An 11,949-nucleotide genomic window follows, 5' to 3' on the forward strand; every position below is an offset into this window, starting at 1 on the left:
TGTACTGTTTAGTTGCTCAGCTGCTCACGCTGCCCACGATGCCAGGGAGTGGGCCACATGCAACTCACATGCCTCGTACCCTTCTCTGACTGGGACATCGGATGTTACATCTTGAGTCCTAGTTGTCCTGAATGGTCTTGCATCCTTGGAGCTCTCATCGTCCCTTCGGTTCCCAACTTGCGTTGCCTGCGTTGTCTTGGAAATCGCAATTGCAGTCCAGCCACCACTACAATATGCACCTTGCTGATGTCTCATCAAGTAATGTAAGGGCGTATAGGCGGATGGCGGCATCTCCATTCGGCCTATTCGAAATGAATGGTCCACGGGTGCCAGATGCCGCCACCGCCGCATCTTTGGGCCGAGAGTTGCATTGCTCCAGGCCCCAACCCCGCGACCAATACCCTGCGCCTCAAGTGTACGCCAATACGCTAGGGCACAAAGACGAGGATCGGCTGCTTGGCAGCAGCCGCTAGATTGCTCTTCTCAATGCTTCCAATTTCAGAGCGTCCCAGCTGCAAGACATGTAACCTGATGCGGTTCGATTCAGCGGCCCTGGCTGACATCCAGTTCTACACCAGCCCCCAATTCCAGGCGTCGCGCGGCTTACCAACATTTAGCCGTTGTCAGTAGATGCCCGCATACACACGCCTCGAATTCGCCGTTCGCGTTCCACCTCCCAACCCGCATCTCGCAGCTCCAATACCTCGTGACGTTGTGTCGCCTGACCAGTGTGTCGATGAGTGAACCATGCACCTCCGGTCTCAGTCGAGTTACTCTAGTGGAAATAATCTAGGGCCTAAGGGCTCGGAGCAGTGTCTCATGTTTGGGAACAAGGGGAGCTGGAACAACTGGAACAGGTGACAGCCGAATGAACATGATGGCAGTGGGATTCAAGTGGGTATTAGCACTATGGCTACGGTCTACTGCACGGCGGAGCTGCGGAGATGACGGTAACATCCAGGAGCGACATGATCATAACCAAGACGGAGCGCACGGTTCGCGTGGATCAATTGCCGCGTGCCACCCTGCTTACAAGCCGTGGCAGCCCCCCAACGCCCATCACGCCAACAGATCCTTTCGCACCAGTTGCACCGCGTGTCCGGCCTGGAACCGAGAACTTGTTTGCGGCGGTCCCAGCACTCTCCCTCCAACCACCCCATACTTAGCAATTAGACTCCGCAGCTATTGTCAACATACCTCCTTGCTGACGTTTGGGTCAACGCCGAGAGGCCGAGGACCGTGCACGTTGCGGATAAAGAGGACGAGTAACCGAGACGAGTGATTTGCGAGGTCTGACGTGGGGTGATTCAGGGTCACGAACCACCAGTTGAAGGAGCCTGAACTGATAGTGGACCAAACTCTGGAGTGGTAGATGATTTGATCCCGCTACATTGGCTGGCTGGTACAATGGGTCCAGGCACGTCCGGAGGTGGAGGCACGTTTACCTAAGGATGACCTGGGGTCATGTGCCTAATCCCTCTCTAACTTACCTTAGCTTTAAGCCCTCTGTTCTTATCCCCCTCTCTACCCTCACCCTTCCTCCCCCCCCCCCCCCCCCCCGACCCATCACCCAACCCCAGCCTCAACTCACCCTTCCCTCCCCTCCCCCCTTCCTTGTCGATTGCTGAACCCCTCCCCCCCTCTCCTCCCTCTCCCCTTGGACTCCGCGGCCGACAACATCTACTGTCTTGATCTTGTCATCTACTCAACTACTCGTATCAACTTGTCACAAGCACACCTCGACTTTACTTGCTCTCTCCTCCAACTCTCCTCATCCTCTCCCCATTTCATCTTCCCCCCTCTAGAGAGCACCCCCAACACCACTGCCTCCTCCGCCATCAACACCACCTTCCACCCCAGTAAACTCTTCACCCAGTCACACTACCTCTTCCAGTGCCACCCACTTTCTCCCACTCCATCCTAGCTGCACAGCAGCTCTCTCCATCATGCCTCCCACCCGTGTCACCATCTCGGTCCGACCAGCCCACCCTGGTGCGCCGAAATCCCGCTTCGGCACCCCCACCGTCACCCTCACGCCGCGCGCCCCATCAGCCCCCCAGCCCAAGCACGCATCCGGCCCGCTCACTGCCAACCAGAAGCGCAAAATCGTTTCCATGCCCATGCCGACCGAGGAGCTCCTGTCCCGCACCATGGTCGCCCAGAACTCGTCCATTGTCGACCGCTGCCTCTCCCGCGTCCAGCCGCCGAGCCCTCCCCTCAAGCCTGGCAAACGCAACTCGTCCCAGCACACGCCTGCGGCCTCGCCCGCTCCCACGGGTCCGATCAACTCCAACCCGTACTCGCCTGCGATCGACCTCGCCAACAATCGCAGCGCTGTACCTTCGCCGCAGGAGCTGGCCCGTGCCGAGCGCGCAGAGGAGGAGAAGGCTCGCCAGAAGAAGGAGAACGCCGCCGCTGCCCGTGCCGCTGCGGCCCTGATGCGCCGCCGCAAGGCTCTCCGTTCCGGCCGCAACTCGCGCATGCCATCGACCTCGGTCACTCCCGCTACCATGATTCCGCCCATCCAGCGTGCGGTGGGGCGTGAGCGCGCGCGCTCCGCCGAGGCTGCCGCCGCTGCAGCCCGCCTGGCGGAGGACGTGTCGCTGGCGACTGTCGAGCTGGAGGACAGCGCCTCGGGTCCTGTCAGTCGCTCACTCAAGCGCACCCGCAGCTCGGGCCTCGGTAACATTACCCCTGGCGCCGCCGCGGTCAGCATCAACTCGCCGCTGCGCACAGTGACCGCGGCCGACGAGCACACTTCCACCCCCGAGTACGAGGCCCCTCGCAAGCGCTCGCGTCTCGGCGAGACACCACGCCGCGGCACCAGCTCGCCGACGGGTTCGGAGACTTCTCTTCCAGACACAGGTGTGCGCAGGAGTCCTCGTGTGAGCGCCAGCCTTTCTCCCGTTGAGCAGACGTCTGCCGCAATGCGCCGCGTCGTAAGCGCGACCGAGCGCTCATCCGCACGGAGCACGCGCGGCAACAGTGCTGCGCCACGCAATGCATCCGTCGGTCCGGAAAGTATGCGCGAGCTTTCGCGCCGCGACACCCAGCCGCCATCCCACATGCGAGACTTTACCACATCATAGCGTCATCATCCACACCCGCCCTTCCACTTCCACACACGCCCATTGTTCGCCCCGCACGGACGCGCCCTTCGCACGGGCCCGCAACGGTCCCCATCACGCTACAACTACCTATACCCTATACCCAGCTACCCAGCCTTGTGTCTGTCTGTAACCCCATGCATGTCGTCTTAGTATCTTAGGAGAGTCTTGTGCCCCTACAGGTGCATGTTTGTTAGGTGGGGGTGCTAGGTGGGGGTGAGGGTTTTGGGTCTGGTGCTCCGGGCAGGCCAAATACTAGAAGACCCTGCTTCCGAGATGACGTAAGGAAAATTTGGCCGTGAGTCTCATGAGAATTGGGCAGGTAAGCTCGGCCATGAACCAGATCGGTGTTGGTGAGCGTGAGAGTGAGACTCGGCGGCTTCATCAATATCGTGGCGAGCGAGCTTCAGACAATGGCACAAATACTGTTCCAAGACAGAAATGGCTGGCGAGTGAATCTGAGACTTGGCAGCGAAAGCTCCGCAGGTGGGGGGACACGTGACCCACGTGCAAGCCTCTCGATTCATGTCTCATCTCACCTGCATTACCTGTCTTACCTCAACCACGTATTGAATCGGAATTCAAAGACGGAGTCGACCGATATTTGTAGTCGAAGTAGGTTGCTGGAATGTTGATGAAATGATCACAGGGGGATCAGAGGGTACGTGCGTGCACAAACCAAACACTGGGTACAATGGACATGTCAACAACGGCATCGGAAGATCTACCAAAAGCTACCAAACACGACGGAATAAACACCTTTAACCTGCCTTCTGGGCCTTCTGAGATCCTGATAACTTGGTTGTTCATAGTTAGACACTCCGCCGTCGATTCCAGAGCAACCTATTCACCTACTCCCATGCTCAAAGGGAAGACTTGCCACCACCAGATCTGATGGTTTACTTATTTGGAAAGGGCACACCCTGAATTCTTGGCCAATCGCGGAACGCCAGATGATGTCTCGGATACCGGAAGTATACATCCGGCTTCCTTGAAAGCAGCCTCTGCGACTAATTTGAATCCTCATTCCGATTCCGATGGAAGGGTCTTGAGATCAGAAACACAACGCCTCACACAGTCCCACGGTCGCGCTGTTTGTGTCGCATTCACCATTCACCATGCACCATTCACCATTCACCATTCAGGTTCACCATTCAGTGCGAGATGTGTTGGTCCTTTCCCGGGAATCGCACCGAGCATGTAGCAAACGGAAAAAGCACATAAGAGGCAATGTCAGCATGTTTTCTTGCTCCTCATCAATCAAGACTCCATCGCTTCAGTTCCTTGAGAATGCTTGGCAAGTTTGTAAAGGGCAAGTTTGGTGAACGCCGTTCTCCTCCTCCAGACAGGGAGGACGGTGTGGGGGAGGCTACGGCTGGGGTTGAGATGGCGACGACGGCGACACGAATCCTCCGCCTACGCCGTTTCTTGTCCATCGACTCGTTCGTGTCCGCCGTCTCCACCGTGTCCACAGTGTCCACTGCTTCCTCGGCACAGTCTACCCCGAGCTCCCCCTCGTCCTCCCTACCCACTTGCATCCCTGGTGAGGAACTCCCTTCTTCGGGCGGCGCGGACAGCTCCGACGACTGGAGCTGTCGCGATCCAATTACCCCAGCGGATCTCGAATCCAGCGCGCCATCCGGACCTACGTCCATTTCCGGACGACCTGCCGCGGCGATCGGTCTTCCAGTAGGTGGGAGCGAGGGAGAGACTTCCGGGGCCGAAAAGAAAAGGGAAGAGTATACCTATGCCCTTTCGCCGCTCTGTCCTGCCCTCCTCTGCGCGGCGACCTCCATTCTCCCGTCATACATCGACGCGGGTTTGGACTTCTTCACGGCCACCAGCACAATCCTCGCCCACCCGACCTCTCCGCCTCCCATCAAGGCCATTCTTGTCAACGTCGGGGGGACGATCGACCGGATCATCCGCCACGCCACGGTCATCATCGCCATCGTCTGCATTGGGGCGAACTGGCTCCTCGCCTTCCACCCGTGTTGCAAGGCCGGCTTCTTTATCCCCCCGTTGGCGAAGGCGACGCTCCAGTTCTATCCCCGCCGCCATAAGCTACGTACGCTTCCTCCAGTCCCAGTAACCAACTGGAATATGTTGGGAGTGTACACTCTTCACAATTGGGTGGAGATGACCCGCTTCGCCCGCCACGCGGCTTACGGTCTCTCTCACCTGACTGTTGCTCTGGGTATTCGCGTCCTCGCAGGGCTGGTCAACCACCTCGAACGGTGCTGGGTCGCACCCAGCCTCCCGACCCCAGCCACCCTTCCGCCCAACACCCCGCCAACCATCACCGCCATCTTGTCATCCGCTGTCCCCACTCTCCCACCACCCACGTCCATCTCCTCGCCCACCCCGCACGAGATCTTGCAGTCCTACGATGCCCACATATCGAAGAAAGCAAACGACCTCGCGTTGAATCAGTACCATCTGGGCGTCCATGATCGAGTCGCTCGCCGGTGGCGCTTCGTCGGCAAGATCCCGGGCGGAAAAGCCTGGATATATTGGCTGGACCGGGGGAAGACGTGCGAAATTCTCGGTTTATCGGGTCGTCTGGATCCGAACACTCCTGAAGCCGAGCTGGCAAAGGAAGCGCGGATGGCGCCGGTTCTTCTGGATGCTTGGTGGGAACAGCAGAGGGCGGAGGCGGTGAAGGTGTTGAAGAGGGAACATGAGGAGTGGGATGCGGTGGTTGGGGTTCCGGTAGAGGAGGACGAGATGCCGGAGAGTTGGGTTGCGCCGGTGTGGGAGTTTTAGGACGATAGGATATCGGTTGATGGTAGAGGCGTAGGCTATTTGGTACAGTAGGGCAATTCCGGGTTTATAGGACAATGCTACCCATTCTATAATACACAACTGACGAGTCAAAGCAGTACATGTATAATCGATCTAGTATTGTCCGTCTGTACAGAATATCAAGAGAATGTCGATCTTTTCAAGAGTCGCTGTGTCCTAACATCACATCGCCGCCACTCCCACTCCAACAGCAAGGAGCACACCCACCAAACTCGCACCAGCCCGCCCGGCCCCCGACAACGGATCTTTCCCCCTCGTATTCCCCGGCTTCCCCATCTTTTCCCAGTCGTTATACGCCGCATAACCCAACACCACGAAAGCGTTTCCTTCGGGACTGACTGTGCCTGGCTGGTGGAAACTGTAGGGGTCCGTCACGTTGGTCAGGTATCCGGTAGAGTTTACGTTCCTTGACGCGCCGGCGAGCATTTTGGTGGCCGCATCGACGTGGTCGTTGGTTAGGTTTAGGGTTGCCATGCGAAGACCGGCGGACGCCATTAATGCGGTGGCGGCGGCGTCGACGAAGTCGGAGGCGTTGTTAATGTAGTTCCGTAAGAGGCCGTCGTGGGTCTGGTGTCAGAGTGATGACAGTAGATACATTAGCAAGGCACAGTGTCGCAGGATTGTCACAACGTAACAGGCGTGCAACCGACTCATGCTCTGTGACACCGCAACTTATGCAACGGTCGTCCAAGATCCAAGACAACCTCCCTTCCTCGCTCCCTCCCCCGCCACCCTGGTCTCCGGCTCGTGCGATCCCAACTCACCATATACTCCTTACTCGCCCCCAATATCTCCGCCGCCCAAACCTGCAACTGCGTAACCTGATCCCCCATCCCTTCCGCAAACTGAGACCGTTTAATCGTCGCAAGCACTCTGAGAATCCCAGCGGCGGCCCAAGCGTTCCCCGTTGCCCAGAGATTCGGATCCTCCGCCTCAGGTCCAGGACTCATATGTCGCCACAACTTTGTTTCCGGGTCCTGTAGGCCTTGTCTGTAAGCTGAGATTTGATCGAACGCGGTTTGGAGGAGGGTCTGGTTGTTGGTTATCGCGCCAAAGTAGGCTAGGAAAGGGGGGACCATGTATACGTTGTCGGCCCAGAGTTGGAAGGTGGCGGCGCGGTGCGAGATTGCGCCCTGCTCGTTCTGCGGTCAGCGGAGGGAGAGGTGGAAAGATAGTGGTTTCAGGGCACTCTTGGCACGTTGGCGGCTTGGCGGCTTGGCGTCTTTGCACCACTTTACTGGCACAACTTTACCCCAAGTGTGCCGCTTGGCACCCAAACAAGGTGATGCTAGCCAACCAGCTCGCTGTGCACTGCACAGCATGCACTGACGCATGTACAGAGTTGAATAGCTGCAGCTTGGCGCGCAACGGTTACTCACCCGCGGCACACCGTACAGAAGGTAGTCGACCTGACTCTGCGCGGCTTGCATGAACGACACACCCTTGATCAGCGTTCCCGAGCTCGCCTTGTCGGCGACCAGCACAGTCACCCCAAGCGAGGCGGGATCGCCCGCTGCGCCGTCCTCCAACAACGGCTGGCCGTGAGGTAGCTGTGAGTTGGCAGCGAGGGGAACGAGGAGCGGGGTGCTGGAGGTGGCTGTCGATGTACTCGCCGTTGGCACTGGGACCGACGTGGGCGTCTGGCGGCGGCGCAGCCCTCCCTCACTGGTAGAGGAGGCGTTCGCCCCCGTGGCCGAGATATTGGTCGGCAAGGCGGGGTTGGTGAAATTCACCGGCCTGTTAGCCAGCGTATCCTCCGCCAACTGCATGATTTCGGGCACTTGGTCCGGCGTCAGGTCGGGCAGGGGAAGCGGGGCGGTTGACGAAAACACGGAGAGATGGGGATACTTCCATTCCAACCATGTCTCGCCGATCGTCCCGTTCTCCCATCTTCCGTTAGATCGGTTGGAGGAGAGGAGACTTACGAGAAGTTGGACATGCGCACCGCGTGCTCCCATACCGTGTTCAGCTGGTTTGGAGTGAGGTGGACCGCGTTCACGGTCGCGAGGAGTGCGGCTGGGATTATTGCGCGCATTATTCAGAGGAGAGGAGAGTGATGCCAAGATGTTGGTGGTAGGGGGGTGAGAAATCAGTTCCCAGTTCGGTTAGACATTGAGTGCGGATGACGGCATGGCGGCAGGTGTACGTATCCCGCCCAGGTCTGATATCGGTTTGAGCGAAGATACGGGCTGGATTGGGAAGAGGTAAGTCATTGTCACGGGGCGGGGCCCGGATTTAGCCTTGGTCACCATGTGGTCTCCCAGAAAGAGCTGAGAGGAGTGAGGGGTAGGTTGTTGAAGGTCTCAAAAGTAACAATCATGGTGGGCAGGCAGCCAGGCGGCGAGGCGGACAAGGCTTTTCTAATCTAGTGGGCCCGTCATTAAACTATAAACAGATCTGTCGAAATGTCGTCAACCTTGAATGGCCCCACTCGGCAACTCAGCATTGAAAACGTCATAGTCCAAATCACGTGACTAGATGTTACCTCCACGTGGTCGTACTGGAGGCCTAAATACTGATGTTAGGCATCAACATTAGTTCCACGTGGTATTTACGTTCCCGGTAGTAAATGCCTCATGTTGTTCAGGGAATAGGCGTGCGGGCGCGCGTCCCTTGAGCTCGATGACTGACTGATGCCTTGTCCCCCCCCAATTTGGGTGGAGAGCTGTCAAAGAGTGGGGGATCGCAAAGGCACAGACCCCCCGCTTGGCCCAAGAGTTTATTCCCTGAAAGCGCGCTTGGACCCATTAGTTGTTAGTTGTGAGCGTAAGCGCATCAAAGGGTAAAGAGAGTCAAGGAGCCATCCAGCAAGGTCAAAGGTCAGGTCAGGTCAACAAGACACCACCCCCTACAACCAAACCTCAACCCCGCCACACAACCGTACCTTTGAACTCGATAAACCACTTCTCACCTTCAACCACTCCTGTTCTCAACCATCACAATCACTCATTACCACATCTAATCATGGGAAGGGAGATCATCAGCGTCTCGGGTAAGCACAACACATCTTAAACGGATCACACGCTGACAAACAGTCGGACAGGGTGAGGAATGGCATCGCGCCATCGCGCCGGCGCCAGCGAAACGATGGAGAAGGCAAGATCGCGCGCTGACGTCCAGCCGGCAACCAGATCGGTACCGCGTTCTGGGAGAACATCCTCCAGGTGTGTAGGCTGACGATTCCCGCTGACGACGTAGGAGCACGGCCTTGACCGTAAGCATCACGCGGTGTAGAGACCGCAGCGGCTGGAGCGCGCGGGGGCTCGGCGGCCCGCGCGCGCGCCTGCGCCATCCCTCGCTGTTCTGACGCACAGGCAACGGCAAGTACGTCGGTAACGACCAGCAGCAGCTCGACAAGGGTGAGTCAGCCATCGAGAACCTGTACTAATCCCCAGTCTCGGTCTACTTCAACGAGGCATCGAACCAGAAGTATGTACCGCGCTCGGTCCAGGTCGACCTTGAGCCCGGTGTCGTGGACCTCGTCCGCTCGGGCCCCCTCTCGACGCTCTTCCGGCCCGACACCTTTGTCCACGGCCAGAGCGGCGCCGGCAACAACTGGGCCAAGGGCTACTACACTGAGGGTGGGTTAGACTTTCCGTTTCCGTTTCGCATTTCCGTTGGCGTTTGCGTTACACTTATCTGTTCCCGGTTGAATTTGGCTGAGATCTTTAGGTGCCGAGCTTGTCGACCCCATCCTCGACGTTCTTCGCCAGCAGGTCGAGAGCTCGGACTCGTTCCAGGGCTTCCAGCTCCTCCACTCGCTCGGTGGTGGTACCGGTTCGGGTCTCGGCACTCTTCTCCTCAGCAAGATCCGCGAGGAGTACCCCGACCGCATGCTCTGCACGTTCTCAGTCTTCCCCTCCCCCAAGGTCTCGGAGACCGTCGTCGAGCCCTACAACGCCATTCTCTCCACTCACATCCTCGTTGAGAACTCGGACATCACCTGCTGCATCGACAACGAGGCCCTCTACCAGATCTGCGTCAACGACCTCAAGCAGAAGGCACCCGAGTACAAGGACCTGAACCAGCTCATCGCCAAGGTCATGACTGGCTTCACCTGTGAGTTTTCTGCTTTTCGCTCAAGCTGACCCCAGCGACTCTCCGCTTCCCCGGTGTCCTCAACTCTGACCTCCGCAAGCTCGCGGTCAACATGGTCCCCTTCCCCCGTCTCCACTTCTTCGCTGCGGGCTACGCCCCGCTCGTCGCCACGTCGAACCGTGCTTACACGGCTTCGAACGTTCCCGAGCTCACCAACGCGCTCTTCCAGCGCCGCTCGCTCCTCGCCGCCATCGACCCTTCCATGGGCAAGTACCTCACCGTCTCGGTCGCGTATCGCGGCAAGCTCTCGATGCGCGACATCGAGAACTCGGTCTACGAGTACCAGTCCAAGAACTCGGAGTACTTTGTTCCCTGGATCCCCAACGGTGCCCTCACCACCCTCTGCACCGTCCCCCCTATCGGCCAGGTTGCTTCCGCAACTCTGGTTGCCAACACTACTGCCATCTCGGAGGTGTTCAAGCGCTCGCACGTCCAGTTCCGCCAGCTCTTCGTGGGTCCTGCATCGTTTGAGGACCAAGCTAACCCGAACAGCGCAGGAAGGCGTACGTGCACTGGTACACCGGCGAGGGCATGGACGAGATGGAGTTCACCGAGGCCGAGGTGAGTTGTGGTGTCGGCAAACTGTGCAGCGCAGGCACAATCGTGCCTGAGATGTTATTTGATTGGCCTATATCGATTAGGACCAAGCTAATCGCAGTCCAACCTTTCCGATCTTGTGGACGAGTACGACCAGTGTAAGTGTTTCGGGTGGCGATCGAGCCGCCTTCGCTTTCAAGCTATCTCGCTGACATGCAGACGAGTCGGCGCAGCTCGACGACGAGTACGAGGACGAGGTCGAGGCGGTAAGTGCCAGTGCTGCTTAAAGCGCGCAGCGTCTAGAGCGCATTTTGTGGTGTGGGGTAGCGTCCAGTGTATGGTGTGCGGCATGGCGTTGCGTTGCGTGGCATGGGTGTGGAGAAACGTGACCGTGAATGAGGCTGCGAGCGAGTATGAGCATGGGAACGGCACGGGCGACCGTGACGCTCTGAGGGCTGTGTCGGCGCTCGAGCGGTCTCCGGTGCTGGGAGGTGGCTGCGCTGTGGGGTGCAGCCGCTCGCGTTGCTCGGATGCGGACGCTCGGACTTGCTATGAACTAGCGCATGGGACTTGGAGCACGCGCTGACGCCAGGTCGCCGAGGAGTACGCTGAGGACTTTGCCGAGTAAGATATCATATTGTCCGCTTAGTAAAACGTTATGTGATAGTGCTACCGCGTGGACATGTGCTTCTGTGGTGTGCCCCACTCAACTCCCCACTGCCAACCCGTCCTTGACCTCTGTGCGCTACTACTTCGCTGCACCGCTCTGGATCTCATTGGGCACAGGCTCATGTTCCTCACCCCTCGAGCGGCAGCGTTCCATCTCATTCCGTCCGTCGTCGCTTGCAGTGTGACTATGCAGTTTGCATGTTGCATTTTGCATTTGAAACATCTCGAGCAACCGTGCCTGATTGACGTGTCGCGTGTCGCGTGTTACGTGTCGCGTCTTGGAGTCCCTTTGACTTGTGTTCCTGAACCCTGACGGAAGGCCGAGACAGCGGGTGATACCGACTTGCATTACGTTGGCATCGAGCATCGAGCAAATGCATCTTACCATTCAACTAACTGTACACTTTGTTCCACTACTCACTTGAGTTGAAGAGTTAGTTCAAGGGAACAGTGGACACGGTCAACGCACCGACCACCCGCCCACTCGCCCACTCGCCACTCGCCACTGGGCCTGTGCGTCCCCAACCCAACCCATCACACAGTCGCTTCATCTTGACTTGGACACTCTCGCGACTTACAGTACTTGCCTGCGGCTCTACGCTGTAATCAACAGCGTTCTCAGGCGGCACGCTCAGCACTCGTTCAAACGGTCGACCCGAGACAGGCGTCGCAGTCCGTCTCCCTCCCCGCTCCCCGCTCGCCATCGCTCGCTCCAAGTGCGTTGCACCTCGCG

At 58.3% G+C, this 11,949-nt stretch overlaps 4 protein-coding genes across 4 annotated transcripts; 3 read left to right on the plus strand and 1 right to left on the minus strand.

The window, feature by feature from the left end:
- Positions 1–1,946: 1,946 nt before the first annotated feature.
- CcaverHIS019_0411330 (uncharacterized protein) lies at positions 1,947–3,089 on the plus strand (the record flags this gene model as incomplete). The annotated part of the gene is made up of 1 exon (XM_060601046.1): positions 1,947–3,089. One exon carries the CDS (start codon positions 1,947–1,949, stop codon positions 3,087–3,089), a length of 1,143 nt encoding a protein of 380 aa, XP_060457578.1.
- A 1,308-nt stretch (positions 3,090–4,397) lies between these two features.
- CcaverHIS019_0411340 (uncharacterized protein) lies at positions 4,398–5,873 on the plus strand (the record flags this gene model as incomplete). Its single annotated transcript, XM_060601047.1, has 1 exon — positions 4,398–5,873. One exon carries the CDS (start codon positions 4,398–4,400, stop codon positions 5,871–5,873), a length of 1,476 nt encoding a protein of 491 aa, XP_060457579.1.
- A 201-nt stretch (positions 5,874–6,074) lies between these two features.
- On the minus strand, positions 6,075–7,947 carry CcaverHIS019_0411350 (uncharacterized protein; the record flags this gene model as incomplete). The annotated part of the gene is made up of 4 exons (XM_060601048.1): positions 6,075–6,479; positions 6,677–7,054; positions 7,292–7,802; positions 7,838–7,947. The coding sequence occupies 4 exons, from the start codon at positions 7,945–7,947 to the stop codon at positions 6,075–6,077; spliced, it is 1,404 nt and encodes a 467-aa protein (XP_060457580.1).
- Positions 7,948–8,876: 929 nt separating this feature from the next.
- CcaverHIS019_0411360 (uncharacterized protein) lies at positions 8,877–11,175 on the plus strand (the record flags this gene model as incomplete). Its single annotated transcript, XM_060601049.1, has 12 exons — positions 8,877–8,904; positions 8,948–8,956; positions 9,033–9,076; positions 9,111–9,126; positions 9,227–9,271; positions 9,308–9,493; positions 9,585–9,971; positions 10,007–10,461; positions 10,503–10,571; positions 10,669–10,705; positions 10,767–10,813; positions 11,140–11,175. The coding sequence occupies 12 exons, from the start codon at positions 8,877–8,879 to the stop codon at positions 11,173–11,175; spliced, it is 1,359 nt and encodes a 452-aa protein (XP_060457581.1).
- Positions 11,176–11,949: the final 774 nt, after the last annotated feature.

The sequence above is a fragment of the Cutaneotrichosporon cavernicola genome (genome assembly GCF_030864355.1).
Source record: "Cutaneotrichosporon cavernicola HIS019 DNA, chromosome: 4".
Classification (NCBI taxonomy): domain Eukaryota; kingdom Fungi; phylum Basidiomycota; class Tremellomycetes; order Trichosporonales; family Trichosporonaceae; genus Cutaneotrichosporon; species Cutaneotrichosporon cavernicola.